Raw genomic sequence first — 14,550 nt, forward strand, 5'->3', positions numbered from 1 at the left:
TTCATGTATCTAATGCTTATGGGGGTTAAGATAAATGGAGATGACCCTTGTTTTGGGGTATTTGTGTGTTTGACCTTTGTCTTGACTCTTCCAAGTGTTATGTTGAGTTCCTCGTGGTTGTCGAGGCGTTTCGTGATAGCCTCGAAGTCAGGCTAGCAAAGACGTGATGTTCTTATATCCAGTTGCCAGGTTCGCCCCCTCCTGGCCTTGCATGCTAATTTCCTAGATCTCCGCTCACAAATACAACCAAGACAGCAGCATATCTAGAACGATCAGCAACAAGATCTCTTGTGGCCGGAGTGTTTACTTACGCCGCCGTAGCTCCAAACACTTCTGCACGCCTCGCGTTGGTCAGTAACCCAACACTGGCCGCAAAGATGATGGTGAATAGAGCAATCAAGCCCAGCTTCAAGTCGTCTGTCTTGATATTGTACAAGACAACAATGGCGCCGATTAGTAGTAATGCTGCCAAGATGGTGCTGAGATATGAGATGAAGGCCGAGATCCTCTTGCCTGATGCATAGCCTACTAAAGGACTTGTCGTGGCCTTGTGAGTATCTTTGTCCTAACGTTGATCATAAGTAAAGTAGCCTCATCATAATCATTTCGTAAGACTTGCCTTGAATAGGAAGCCAAAATAGTCCTGCACAAACAACGTCAGTCTGTCTGGTGGTTCTGCCGTATGTAGAACCACCAAGTCATCAGGATCATCGTATAGATCAGAGCTATGCCCGCCAAGCATCGGCCAGTCTCTGCTCTCTTCTGGTCTTCCGTGAAAGAAATTGATTCGAAATGCTTTGAGTGTCTTTCTGTCTGGGGGCGGTATTGTAGCGAGGGTGCTCTCGAAGATCATGGCTTCTCCTGCGCAACATAAGTATTTGTTCGAGGTTCAGGCTGGATCTCATACTGTACTCCTTCAGAGTTGTCCTGATCTTTTCAAGTAACTTTATTCGATCCGATTCCTTATCATTTCTTTTCTTGTAGTCTTCCCAGTTTCTCAGAGATTGGAGAGCCTCCGCACCCCCTTCCCGGTCTTCGCAATCGTACTCGTCGAGCTTTGCTTGCAGCTCTGCCAGTTCACTTTGCAATATAAGCAAGTTTCTTGCTGCTAAGCGGTTGAATCTTTTAAAGATCGTCGATGTTCCATCCTTATCACTTGCAATAAAGTTGGCGAGAGATGGAAACCCATCCACGTAGAATGTCTGCCTTTGCGCTTCCATGTTTGCGAGTATCCGACAACGCCCAAAGTCGAGTTTGGTCATCCCTAGTGCTTAACAAATCGTAAATCTCTCCGACGACAGAACTAGGTATTCGAAGAGGTTTGGCACATTTTTTTTTACCGCAACTCCAAGAGATTGTATTGTTCTCTGGCGTAACAGCAGTGGGCTGCTCGGTACTGATGCTGAAAATCAGGCTGTGCTGAGCACGCACCTTCACGTGCACTCATGCATGCCTACAGAGCCTAGCAAGACGCCTTGCCACATGCAAGCCCCTGATTGGCAAAGAATGAACGTCTTGAGCGGCTTGGCTTTGGCCTCACCGACACTGCCAGGGAGGCTTAGCTGTCGGGCTGCAGTCTATTACCCCAGCGTTCCTCCAGTTCCTCCGACTCTACCTCTTTCATCCCCAGGACGAACATCGATAAAGGTTCAAGACCTCAAGGCTCAATGGACTTCGATAGCGGAACTGACTCATTATGGCTTACGCCGGCTTGGCGCGAGTGGGAACGCGACAAAGTATTTTCTTCCACTTTTAGTTATTCATGCCTTTGAGTGTCAAAGAACTGATTCAAGGCTTCTTGTAGGATGAGCCCAGGAACTCACCCCTTCGATATTCTAAACGGCCCTACGAACAGGATGACAGTATGGAGTCGAAGCTGCACAAAAAACCCCGAGATGCAGCAAGGCGGAAAGAAGGGATCCCTGGGTACGAAATGGACCCCGGGCACGGCGTGGATGAGGTAGCTGAGGCGGCACGAGTGCTTTTGCGGTTCAACGACCCTCGATCAAGAAGACAACGAAAGCGCTTTTATCTTCCTCTACTTGTGGCTCGTCGCTCAGGCGCATTCACCCAGGTCATGGCTTGTCCGGACAGCGGCTCGGACGACAATATTATCTCTCTAGAGCTGGTGAAAAACTTGGGACTGAAGACAGAGCGGACCAACTCCGATGAACCAAGACAGTTCACAATCGCTAATGGAAAGATCGTCACGGCAGTTGGCCAAGTCTCTACCAGGTGCAGCTTTGCTGCTGGTGCTCCTTCAGAAACCACGAGCCTTGAGTGTATTTTCCATGTCTTCAATACTCTGGCCGTTCCCATGATCATGGGTGTCGACTTTCTACAGCAGACAGAGACCTTGAGCAAGCATCGAGATCGACTCGTCGAGCAAGCGGTTCCAGCTATGCAGGCATTGAGAGTGAACAGCGTTGGAAGACCCAAGCGGAGTTTGGCCTGCCAGCTTGGCACATATGTGGGTTTGGCTACCGTGGATACTGGATCGGATTTGGATCTTGTCAGTGGTACATTTGCTAAGGCGAGGGCTTACAAGATCGAGCCTGCATACGAGCAGCTCGAGTTTGCAGACTGCAGCGTGGGCTGTACTTCGGGTGTTATCAATACTTCGTTTGTTGTGGGAAACGCTAATTCCCTGGGATTTCATCCGCGTGGGAAACCAATCGACCTTGAGCTCTTCGTGCTGGATAATCTTAACGCGGATATCCTTGTTGGACAAGAGACTGTCGATAGACTGGATGTGTTCAGTTTGCACGGCGAGTTGCTCATTCCCAGCATGTCTCGGCTAGGAGAGTCCGACCTCAACATCATCCGGCATAAAGGACGCTTAGAGCAGGGCGCTGCAAAGTTGTGGAGGAAGTTTAGGAGTAATCATGGCGGTAATCTACCAGGTAGTTCCGGTAAGTCACGGAGGCGATAGATTCCATGAGGATCTTTAACTGACTGCATCTCAGATCGTGTGGCTGGCGCTGAAGCCCAGGTTGACATTGACCAACGAGAATGTGCTCGACGGGAGCGTGAGCGAACCAGAATCGCGAAGCTCTCCGGTTCTGAAAAACAACGGGCCCAAGATCTCGAAGACATGGCCATCCGCACTTTTGAAAGCGAAAGACAAAGGCGTCTCTCACCTCTCCCCAGCAGTACAGCACCCCAGGCGTCTAATTTCCCAACTTCACTCGTTTCAAAGGACGGCGAGACTTCGAGTTCCACAAGTGCTACCGTCGGTAATAACGAAGTCGACCGCACCAAGACAGTCGAAATCACTAATCTCCAGACTGGCCGAGGCGTATATCAATGCCCCTTTACTTGGTGCTCATCTCCACCCTTTCAGTCCCAGGATGATCTCGACTATCACCTCGATATCCATTCCCTGGTACGGTCATATTATTCGCCCAGCGGAGGGGTGCCCAAGTAGCGAAGGGGGCATACATTCGAAAGAATGAAAGATGATTCGCCAGCCCAGTCCATGATTTACCTGGTTATGTCTGCCCATTCTGCCCTCATAGAGAGCACAAGTATTCAAGGCCGGATCAATAACAGCGGTAAGCCTACCAACCGAGAACCTTGGAATAGCTCAATACTAACGGAATGTAACAACGCTGTAGCTGTGTCCGTGAACACCACGTCAACAAAGACTAAAGCGATCCGCTCGCTTCGAGAAGCCTTGGCCAAACCATTGGAGGGAGACGAAGATGGTATGTTTCTTCGTTTCATGGAGGAGGGATGCATGAGGCCTCGGGGCTATTTTGGCCAGTCTAATTTAAAATACCAATAACTTTTACACTTGGTTGCGCAATTGGCTTGATGACAGTAGTGAAAAACACATCCTGATGCTTATCCCGGGTGGTTGTCGGTGATCGGCGAGAAAATTCGCCGACAAAAAAAAAAGTCGGAAAAATAAACCGGGGCAGTTTTTACAGATTGACATTCAACTCCATCACAAGCACAGCTTGAAGCTTCCGCCGTGGAACCGAATCTCGACAGCAGGAGTAACCCGGCCAGCAACAAAAAGAAGGAGCGCCTTGACAAGGGGCGATCTCTTCATCATCCGATGGCCCCCCCGGCAAAGAAGCGCAAGCTTCCCACCGCGACCGGCCCCGCCCCGAAACGATCCAAGAACATCTCGAACTCCAAGAAGAAGACAAACAAGGCGTCGCGTCGCGCCGTTGACGCCTCTGCACTCGCGTGGAAGTCTGTCGGCGAAGATTTCGGCGGTCTTGAGGTGATTGAGGGCGTCGACGTGGTTAAGGATGGGGATCGGGTGCAGTTCTTGGTGGCCGGCGAGACGAACACGATAACCAACGACGACAACAACGATAACGAACATGCGGACGAATCTTTTGAAGGGTTTGGCGACGACCCTGTGGAGGTCGGGGATATCGATTCCGGCGAAGCTGGCAGTGGTGAAGCTGGCCTGGAGGGCGAGAAGTCTGAAGCAAAGACTACGGCAAAGGAAGAAAAAACCAGCAAGAAGAACAAAAAACAGCAGCGCAAGTTGGATGCCAGCAAAAAAGAAGACGAGCAGCTGGTCAAGACCCAGAAAGTCGTACAAAAGTCCTCTTCACGGGGGGGCAACACGTTTGACGCGCTGGCCGATGGGGAAGACCAAGAAGAAGACGTCGACGTGGCGGCCTGGGTTCCGCTGAACCTCTCGCCGCAGATTCTTTCCGCTATTGCCAAGCTTGGGTTTACGAAGCCGACGCTGATTCAGGAAAAGACGATTCCTGAGATTGTGGCGGGTGAGGATGTCATTGGCAAGGCGCAGACGGGTTCGGGAAAGACGTTGGCTTTTGGTATTCCTATGGTTGAGAGGTGGTTGGAGTTGTATGAGCAGGGTGTTGAGAGGACTGGGCCTATGGCTGTGGTGCTCAGTCCTACGAGAGAGTTGGCAAAGCAGTTGGGTGATCATCTCAAGGCGCTTTGCGATGGCTTGTCGAATGCGCCATATGTGTGTGTTGTTACGGGTGGACTGAGCATTCAGAAGCAGCAGCGACAACTGGAGAAGGCGGATATCGTTATTGGAACACCGGGACGACTGTGGGAGGTTCTCAGTGGAGACGCGACTCTGCAGAACACCTTTTCCAAGATCAAGTTTCTGGTTGTTGATGAGGCGGATAGACTGTTCAAGGTTGGACAGTTTAAGGAGGCTGAGGATATTATCGGTGCTCTTGATGGAAAGAGGCCCAGCGATGATGCCGACAGCTCTGACGAGGAAGATGACGATGAGGAGGACGATGAGCGGAGTGCTCGACAGACACTCGTCTTCTCGGCCACATTCGACAAGGACTTGCAAACCAAGCTGGCAGGCAAGGGCAAATCTACAGGGAGCGACGAGGAGAAGATGGCGTATCTGATGAAGTGCCTCAAGTTCAGAGGCGAACCCAAGTTTATCGACGTCAACCCTGTCAGTCAGATGGCGGATGGTCTGAAGGAGGGACTGATTGAGTGTGGTGCCATGGAGAAGGTGAGTTGAAACGTCATAAGATGGAGATTGGTGCTAACTTTTCAGGATCTCTATCTTTACACTGTCCTCATTCTTAACCCTGGACGACGCACTCTTGTCTTTACCAATTCCATCTCGGCTGTTCGTCGTCTTACGCCTCTTCTTCAGAACCTCAACATGACGGCTCTTCCTCTACACTCGCAGATGGCGCAAAAGGCTCGTCTTCGATCTCTTGAGCGTTTCACAGCTGCGCGCAACTCTGTCCTCATCGCCACCGATGTCGCGGCTCGTGGTCTCGATATCAAGGAGGTGGATCAGGTTCTGCACTACCATGTGCCACGATCGGCAGATACGTATATTCATCGCTCAGGTCGTACGGCGCGTGGTGAGTCGAGCGGTGTTAGTGTTATTCTTTGTGCGCCTGAAGAGGTTTTGCCGACGAGGCGACTTGCGAGCAAGGTTCATGCGGAGCGTAGCTCGGGGGCTAAGAGGGAGCATTTCATTCAGACGCTTCCTGTAGATCGCAAGATGGCGTCGCGACTCAAGCCTCGAGTGGATCTAGCCAAGAAAATCGCGGATTCTGTACTCGCCAAGGAAAAGGCTCACAGCGACGATACTTGGCTTCGCAACGCGGCTGATGAGCTTGGAGTCGAGTACGACTCTGACGACCTGGAGGCCGTCAACGCATCTGGTGGCGGTCGAGGTGGACGTGGAGGAGGTCGTCGGAGAAAGGAGCAGGCTGCCAAGGGTTTGACAAAGGCCGAGATGGGAGCTCTTCGGGCGCAGTTGAGGGAGGAGCTCTCAAGGAGGGTGAACCTGGGCGTGAGCGAGCGGTACATTACAGGTGGTAGAGTAGACGTTGGTGCCCTGTTGAGAGAGGGTGAGAAGGGGGGAGTGTTTTTGGGAGGCATGGATGGATTGGGGTTTGAATAGACAGGCAGGCCAGTATCTTAAAAGCTGTTTTATTTGGGTCATGACTTTGTCTTGCGTCGAATCTCTATGCATGCGTCGAGGGGAGGAATTATCGTTGCTCCTAGCCATTGTGGTTTGGGGCGTTTGTCAATCATTTTGATGTCGTAGTTGAGGAGGAGGGCGGCCATGATGAGCTTTAGTTCGTGAGCGACAAAGAAGCGTCCGGGGCTGGATAACTGTTAGTTGTATGAGGTTCACTGAGAGATGTACTCACCATGCGTGTCGTCCGTGGCCAAAGGCGAGATGTGCATCACTCGTCGTAACCATCCCCAACCCTCTCGCCTTCACCCCATCCTCATCCTTTCTCTCATCTTCACTCTTCTTCTCCCACGCCTCTCTAACTCTTGAGTATCTCCAAGGATCATAACTCATGGCATCCTCATAAATATCCTCATCATGATGCGTCCCCTGTAAATTAACCGTAACAAACGCACCCTTCGGAAGCGTCCATCCGTATTCCGGATTATGTAGACCCGAGGGGGAGACTACTTGTCGCTCGATGAGGTTTGCTGCGAAATTGCTTAGACGTTGGGATTCGCGGATTGAAGAGTCGACTCGAAGGAGGGAGGTTAGGGATTGTTTTGTCCAGCCTGTTGTCGGTTTGTGCGTGTGTATTTCGGAGAGTAGAGTATCGAGGACGTTTTCTGATGGCGGTGATGAGAGGATGTCTAGCATCCATGAATGTCCAGTGAGAACAGTCGTGTGAATGGCTGCAAAGTTGATTGGGAGTAGCCGCTTCGATATCACCACCGGATCAAGCTCAAATGTTTTGCCTTCAGCCATGGCGAGTCGTATATCCCACGTTATAAAGTCCTCTGGCGGAGTCCAATCTTTCAAGTCTCCTGCTTCTTTGCGTCGCATGTTTTCCAGGCGTTGTTGGATAATCGGGAATACTCGACGTGATGCTGCGCGCCAGTGGAGATGGTTGGGAATGGTGAGTAGACGACCTACTATCGGGTGTAGGACTTTGGGGAATGCGTGGAGGAGGAAGCTATTCCTGACGACGTCGTCTGTAAAACGAATCATTGATTGGAGAAAAATGGTGTCGCGACATGTTTCTTCCCCAACGAGTAAGCGGTTCGTAACACGAGGAACAATAGCCATCCACAATTCCCAAAGGTTAACCTTTGTGTACCCATCCTCCAGAGTCAACGAATCTCCAACCGCGGCGTTGACTTCCTCTTCAATGGGAGGTATAAGCGAGGGTAAATGTCGAGCTAGATATTTATGCACGACTCGACTTGCGAAGGGTTCTTGAGCAAGGTGTTTTCCGAGGAAATTGTATTCTGTGTAAAGAATCTGATCGTGCGCTTTAACAGCTGAGAGGACGTGGTCGGGTTGGTCCATCATCCATGGGATTTGAGATCTTGGAAGGATGACGTCTGGAGGACGAGAGATTGGCGCGGGGGCAATAAAAGCAAGGCCATTCTTCCCATACTACTCATGTCAGTTATAATTAAGAGGAGAGAGAGAGGTGGGGATACCTTTTGGTAGCCTTGATCAATCCACGATTGATGTTTTGTAAAATAGGCAAAACTATTCCGAACCTTGGAAAACCATCCTTTAAATCCGAGAATAGGTATCTCCGGGGGATATTTCGGTTGAGATAATGCATCTACTATGAATGATACGACGAGGAATACCACGCCGTAAAGAAGAAGGCGAGAAAGGTCAAGCGACAACATATCGTACAAAAATTATTACAGAAACAAGTTGAATGCAAAAGATGACATGGCGGAGACAAAGGTAATATCTTGGGGGCCGGCTTACTCGGTATGTAATGACATGGTAGGGAAACGTGAGACGTCTCAGACGAGTAACAATGACGCTGCTGACAATTCCATTGGACATGACGGCGCCCGTTGAGGTTCTAGCCGAGCTCCCCCGCTAGCGATTTGATGTGAGGCAGGGGTTGAGAGGGGGGATCTAGACCAAAGCGTATTCAGTGGGGGCGGGGGATGTTGTCTCTCTTCTCAAACAGATGATTATGGAGATAAGATGAAGATGAGACAGGTCGTCTAGAGGTTGTCTATTATCGTTCGATTGTAACAAGTGACAGTGTGTATCTACTCATAGGCCCGGGATACAACTTGCCCATATCTAATGCTTGGCCCAATAACCCATCCATCTACATTCCTCTCCCATGACAAAAGAAACAAGACCCGAGAACCATTCAAGCGCAATCTCAACATACCTTCAAACGCCATACATCAAACATTCTGGTCAGACTCCAAACTCTCCATAGTAGCAGCCCTCTTCTTCCTCCCCCCAACCTTGACCAACTCGAGCCCATTCCTAATCGGCTCATCACCCCTAAGCAAAAGTCCAATCTCACCCGGATGAAACCAATTCATCCACACCAAGACGATCAACATCAACAACCCGTCAAAGACAAAAACCCATACTTCGCTGCGCATCAAATGTCCGTCGTTTCCTTCGATAAACTCAATGACTCGGAATAAACTTCGAATCCAGATTAGGATGCCCGTGACGTATAGAGTAATGAGGTATGTTTGCCATCGGATCGCGGGTTCCATTGATTTCGGTGTCGGTGCGAGGCGCATTCGTCGGTGGAAGATGCCGCCCGTGACGATGAAGCAGCCAAAGAAGAGGAGTTGAACAAAGAGACCGCCGATGATGACATTTTGTCCAATCTTTTGGAGATCTTCGTTGACTGCCATTAAACCACCACCTAAACACGATTAGCTTTATCTTCTAGGTCTTTATAATGTGAACGTACCCGATGATTGAAGCAGCAGAGAAGCAACATCGCCAAACACAAAAATCTTGGTCAACCAACGTCGTCGGATCAACGCATGATGTTCACCCTCTGTCAAAAGAATGATTCGTCCCAAGATCATGTAGATGGACGCCGCCATGAGTGCCGGCGCAATCAAGATCAAGACGTTCTGCATAATGTACGGACCCATGGTCCAACATCCTGGATCCTCCTTGGCGTTTAATATTCGACCGATGTACCCGATAATCTCAGCTGCGATACATCATGTCAGTATACGTTCCATGGCTCATGGCCATGTTGTCGTAGACGTACCACATCCACCCGCCACCAGCGCTGTCAGATACCATGTTCGCGTTCTAAAGATCTGGAAGATGTGCAGAATCGTCGACACCGAGAACAGAACGACAAAAACGACGTTGGCCTCTACCGAAGGCTCGAACCGGTAAAACGCCCAAACGGCATCTTTGTAGTCGGGGTTGCAGCGGTCCATGCTGTCGGTTGTCTCTTGCTGTCACGCCTAGAACCGACAAAGGAGGCCTCGTTGAACAACCCGAAAGAAAAGAGTAGAAAGTCGTTAGCCCCAGATCCATCCTCCATGGGCGCCTGTTCCCTTTATGGTCAACCTCTGCCAAGATCCACTTGCGCGTCCATACTCGTATCTGTCGGGAAACAAGACTTTCCCGCGCATCCCTTTCACATCCTCTTTACAGTAACCGCATCTGCAAGACCGTTTCTGTCACTTCATGCTGCGCAGCCTCAGCTGGTGGGGCATCATTGAGCTTCAACCCCTGTCAACTCGTCCTTTAGCTCCAGCTTATTCCCCAATCGCAGGGAATCCTCAAATCATCTTTCCCGCATTAAGTCTAGCGTGTCCGAGTACGCGGTCCGAGCATCTCGTTCCGAGTATTCGCTTCGGATTCGCGTGCCCTTCGCATTCCTCCTCCACTCGACACGGCACCACCATGTCAAGATCCTCGTAAAGTCGGGTATTATCCATCCATTCCCGCTCACCCTCTTCTCTTTGCTTCGTCTTCATCTTCCTCTTGGTTCGCTTTCCTGCTTGTCTTGTGCGAACCCGCGGATAAGAAGCCGATCATGTCGAGCCGAAGAACTCACACCAAGTCAAGGACTGGCTGCATAAACTGTAAGCGCCGCAAAGTAAAGGTATGTAACTACATCATATCCCACGTTATGGTGTTTCTCAATCATATTGCTTGCCAAGTCGCTTCGAGCCTTCACGAGTAAACCCGGGGCTGCCGCCAAGAGACCTAATACTGACGACTGATAGTGTGATGAAGCCCGCCCTTCATGCTTCCACTGCAAGAGACATGGCGTTCCCTGTAGCTTGTCGAGTCCCAGTATTGCTGCCGAATCTCCAATCGACCTCGGCCGTAGTGCACACTCAGCTCACCTCCCAAACCTAACACCTTCAACCCCAGGATCCATCGGGAGCCCTGCAGATCCCTCCATCTTTGTCAACCTGAGCCATCCCAGTCCTTCAGATCAGATGGCTCCATTCCCTCCACAGGAACTCTGGGCCCGTGATTGCGAACTCATGCACCACTACTGCACCGTAACCTCCCCCACACTATCCGTCCGCAAGGACATGATACACGTCTGGAACGTCGCTATTCCCCGGTTAGGCTACCAGAGTCCCTTTGTCATGCATGGAATACTTGCCCTTGCTGCCGCTCAGAAGGCCTATCTGATCCCCTCCAGTCGGAGGACATACCTGCCCTTGGCTGACTATCACCAAACACTTGGTTCTGAGGGTTATCGCCATCAACTGCAGGCCTTGGACATGTCAAATTGGATGCCCGTGTTTGGCTTTGCCTCCGTCGTGGTCCTGCATATGCTGACTCTCCCGACACGCATGGAGAACCACACCCTCGAGTCTCCCCTCACGAATCTCCTCGAACTTGCCAACCTCCTGAGAGGCATCAAGACCACTCTGCAGCCTATAATGCCTCGAGTTGTGAGGACAGAGTTTGCTCCAGTTGTCTATGGTGTCTGGCTTCTCGAGTCCGATGAAAAGTTGGAACCGTAAGTATATCCCCCAGTCAGTTGATCAACCTAGTTAACACTTATCAGCTGCCCACCCCTCGACAATTCCCTTCTGCCACCAGATACCTGGGACGCCCTTAAAAGACTCCGCGCTTTTCAAGAGGCCGATATCCCTTCGGGTGGCGTCAGCCATTATACACACGCCGTCGGGCAATTGGAAACCTCCGCAAAGCTCTTCGCCTTTGCTGGCTTGTATGCAGAGGCGGGAGCCTCCCTCTTCTGGCTGTATACCATTGATGACAGTATCTTTATCGACCTTGATGCCCAAAGGCCTCACGCACTCCTTCTCTTTGCTCACTTCCTCGTCCATATGGCAGCGCTCGAGAGAAGCTTTTGGTTCATGAGGGGTTGGGCCCGACAGGCAATGGTCAAGATAGAGGAAGGCTTGATTGGCCTGCCAAAGTTCCAGAAGTTGCTGCAATGGCCCAGGGCAAGGATTTCCGAGGCCCTCGCATTGACGTAGACTCAGACGCGAATGCCATTTCGTTGACTCGCTTAAACGATCTTAGGACGGTTACTAGGCCGAAGATGCTGTTCCCAGGCTACCATCAGAGTTCCTGATCCATGGTCGTGTATTCGTTGCTCGTCGATATCAGTGGCACTGGATCCCAATCATCTGCCATCAAGTTCTGCACCATTCTTTGGTATGCCTCTTGACGAGCCAGAGAAGGTTCCTCTGACATGACCGAGCTGAACGACTCCCCAGCTTGACTGGGCTTAGACTCTTCAATATCGCTGCCCGAAATGTCACCAAAACTCCGCTTCCGCTTGGGGGAGCCAATTCCCGGTTCGGTCAAGTAATCTTCGGGCGCGCTTGCTGATGAGGAAGCTTCGCGAACCTGTGATGGGCCTCCTGCCTCTGGGGCTGGAGTTGATTCAGGGCCATACCGAGGGTCCTGAAGTGCATCTTCTGATAAAGGCTCTGACACTCGCGATGCCTGGGACTGATGCTCGGGCTCGGTGGCCACGTATATGGTATCCAGGGTGCCCATGAGAGTGCTCACAAACTTCACGGGAGTGGTGTCCGAGAGACGAGTTGGGCTTTGAGGTGTGCCTCGAGCTCTGTCACGTTGGTGAATCGCTTGCGCCTCACCGACCAGCGAGCTTAATAGAAGTGAATCGGCCGTGGTCTGGCTGTCGTGCTGTTGTTGTGGATTGTTCAACGTATATCGTTCAGCAAAGGATTGCATGACGACATCATGATCGAACTTATCTCCGGAACAGAGACGCCCAAAGAGAGATGCAATCGAAGTTCCTGAGCACGAGGTCAGCGTCGCTCTATGGGTTTGCAGAGTCCATTACCATTTCTCATCCATTCTGTGGGACTGACGGTACATGGCCAAACGTCCTTGGGTCGAAATGTCTCGACGAAATGGCAAAGCTCTGGATACGAGGAATGTCTGGAGTACGGGAAATGGATTGTTTTGGGTAGTTCGGCTTGGCCTGTTACGTCTTCGGCAACAGCTTTCTTGGAACTGTTCACCAGTCTTTCTGCAAGCATCTGGACAATATCCTGCACTGAATGGTTGTCCAAGGACGTGATGTCCCAGTCAAGCGGTATATTTCTACCGGTCGAGACGGCCTGTGTCAAGACCTCCTTCAATGCTTGAATAGTCTCTGTCGGTAGTAGCATATCGGACGAAAGGACGCTGGACTCGGTCAGATCTGGCTCAAATTGGAGGGACATCGACGAACAGGTTGACCAAAGTAGCCAAGCTGGCTTGGTCTAGAAAATCCAGTTCAGCCTCCCGTTGGAGATCATCGCCCCCTCCTCCGACTCCAACTTCGGCTAGATGCTGCCCAGTAGGAAGGTGGGCGATGATGGGTTGAATGGTGACTGTAGACGGCCGTCGTGCCACCTCACACATCGCTCCCTTCTCACAGCTGTGCAGGCGAACATTCTCGTTAGGCGTCAGACACCCTTGGTGTGGGGTATTTCCGCACATGTGGCCTGTCAAAGCTGGCGATTCGGGAGTAAGGTGGACGTCTGAACTGAAGCGTGCTTCAGATGGTCGCGACTTGAGGGATCCATAGATGCGGAGTTTGTAGTCGTCGACGTGTACCTAAAATGTTAATTCCGCGTATATAACCACACTCAATGGGCCAAGTTACCTGGGACTTGAGAGCCTTGGACAGAGCTACCCAAACGTCTTCATACCCATAGGTCCATGCTTGAAAGTGAAAGACGGTATCGCTAGGGTACTTGGATACCTTGCACAACAACTCAGCGATACCTTGAGCCTTGGTCTGGAAGGGCACATCTTCTGTGAAGGATGTATCTAGATAGATCTTGTCCAATGTCTTGAGACCCGAGGTGTACTCGACAAGGTTGGGGTTCCGGGAGATGGTGTTGACAAACCATGGCTCACTTCGGATATCGCCTGTGTAAAGGATGGCTTTGTTGTCGCTCTCAATCACTTTGATACTCGGTGAGCAGGGCATAAAAAAAAAGCCATCGGCCAAGGTGGTCTCACAAAACATGACAGCTCCAGGGCAATGATTGGCGTCAAACAGGGTCACCTGAATCTCGCAGCCAGGGCGGAGCTCGATAGTCGTCGGTGTTTCTAGAGGCAGCGGTTTCTGAAGGTGGTCAGGGGTGTGCCATGCAAATCGCGGCAGAGACACATACAAAGACCTTGCTGAGATGCTTGTAGGTCTGTTGCCTGGCCTCCAAGAGGCCCTTGGCATAGTTGATCCGGCAGGGATAGCGCTCCAGACGAAGAAGGATCTCTCGAGTGGCAGCCGAACAGTACACGCTAAAGAATGTCAGCAGCTTGATGCAGAACCTTGAGCTGATACGAACAATGGAGACCGCAGGCTCTCTAAGCCAGCGAGGTGATCGCTGTGGACATGGCTCAAAAAGCAAGCAAGAGGGGGCTGGACATCTGCATTGTGGCGGAAGAAGTCAACTACAAGCATTAGCTGGCTGTTGCAGAGCATCATGAAGGTTAACCATACTCCGTATGTCTGGAAACTCAGACACGATGCCATTAAAGGTCGACATGAGCTGCCGATGCCAATGGCCGCGGAGTCGCGTAGCACGTGAGAATAAGCGAATCTCAACAACAAAGACTTGACCAATCAAAGAAAACAGGTCTCACGGCGAGATGAATTGAGGTTATCATGATCAATCGTGATTGCTGTAAGACCGAAGTCGTGCTTGCTGAGCTTGGGCCGTCGTGAATGACCAACTCCTTTGTGCGAAGGAGAGAAGTGTCGTGTGGAAGGCGGTGGTCTTGCACTGTGTTTTAGGCCCAGGCACCACCTCTCATCGCGCAAAAAGTGCTCTACGACAGGGGTGAAAAGCGGGGCTTATTAC

At 51.1% G+C, this 14,550-nt stretch overlaps 5 protein-coding genes and 1 pseudogene across 6 annotated transcripts, besides 1 other annotated feature; 2 read left to right on the plus strand and 4 right to left on the minus strand.

The window, feature by feature from the left end:
* Positions 1–214: 214 nt before the first annotated feature.
* On the minus strand, positions 215–1,220 carry NCS57_00310600 (uncharacterized protein; the record flags this gene model as incomplete). Its single annotated transcript, XM_053053119.1, has 4 exons — positions 215–263; positions 312–565; positions 620–861; positions 908–1,220. 4 exons carry the CDS (start codon positions 1,218–1,220, stop codon positions 215–217), a joined length of 858 nt encoding a protein of 285 aa, XP_052918365.1.
* Positions 1,221–1,577: 357 nt separating this feature from the next.
* On the plus strand, positions 1,578–6,388 carry NCS57_00310700 (ATP-dependent RNA helicase MAK5; the record flags this gene model as incomplete). Its single annotated transcript, XM_053053120.1, has 7 exons — positions 1,578–1,736; positions 1,805–2,912; positions 2,967–3,385; positions 3,476–3,554; positions 3,618–3,707; positions 3,957–5,476; positions 5,522–6,388. Exons 1-7 carry the CDS (start codon positions 1,668–1,670, stop codon positions 6,386–6,388), a joined length of 4,152 nt encoding a protein of 1,383 aa, XP_052918366.1. The 5' UTR covers positions 1,578–1,667.
* A 38-nt stretch (positions 6,389–6,426) lies between these two features.
* On the minus strand, positions 6,427–8,112 carry NCS57_00310800 (uncharacterized protein; the record flags this gene model as incomplete). The annotated part of the gene is made up of 3 exons (XM_053053121.1): positions 6,427–6,595; positions 6,642–7,864; positions 7,912–8,112. 3 exons carry the CDS (start codon positions 8,110–8,112, stop codon positions 6,427–6,429), a joined length of 1,593 nt encoding a protein of 530 aa, XP_052918367.1.
* Positions 8,113–8,637: 525 nt separating this feature from the next.
* NCS57_00310900 (uncharacterized protein) lies at positions 8,638–9,657 on the minus strand (the record flags this gene model as incomplete). Its single annotated transcript, XM_053053122.1, has 3 exons — positions 8,638–9,119; positions 9,168–9,419; positions 9,480–9,657. 3 exons carry the CDS (start codon positions 9,655–9,657, stop codon positions 8,638–8,640), a joined length of 912 nt encoding a protein of 303 aa, XP_052918368.1.
* A 605-nt stretch (positions 9,658–10,262) lies between these two features.
* NCS57_00311000 (Zn(2)-C6 fungal-type domain-containing protein) lies at positions 10,263–11,694 on the plus strand (the record flags this gene model as incomplete). Its single annotated transcript, XM_053053123.1, has 3 exons — positions 10,263–10,331; positions 10,456–11,210; positions 11,259–11,694. 3 exons carry the CDS (start codon positions 10,263–10,265, stop codon positions 11,692–11,694), a joined length of 1,260 nt encoding a protein of 419 aa, XP_052918369.1.
* An 85-nt stretch (positions 11,695–11,779) lies between these two features.
* On the minus strand, positions 11,780–14,288 carry NCS57_00311100 (annotated as a pseudogene). Its single transcript has 6 exons — positions 14,035–14,288; positions 13,861–13,987; positions 13,344–13,811; positions 12,927–13,294; positions 12,534–12,880; positions 11,780–12,486 (listed from the first exon to the last, which is right to left on the minus strand).
* Positions 11,780–14,288: a sequence feature.
* Positions 14,289–14,550: the final 262 nt, after the last annotated feature.

This window comes from Fusarium keratoplasticum, chromosome 2 (assembly GCF_025433545.1).
Source record: "Fusarium keratoplasticum isolate Fu6.1 chromosome 2, whole genome shotgun sequence".
NCBI lineage: Eukaryota > Fungi > Ascomycota > Sordariomycetes > Hypocreales > Nectriaceae > Fusarium > Fusarium keratoplasticum.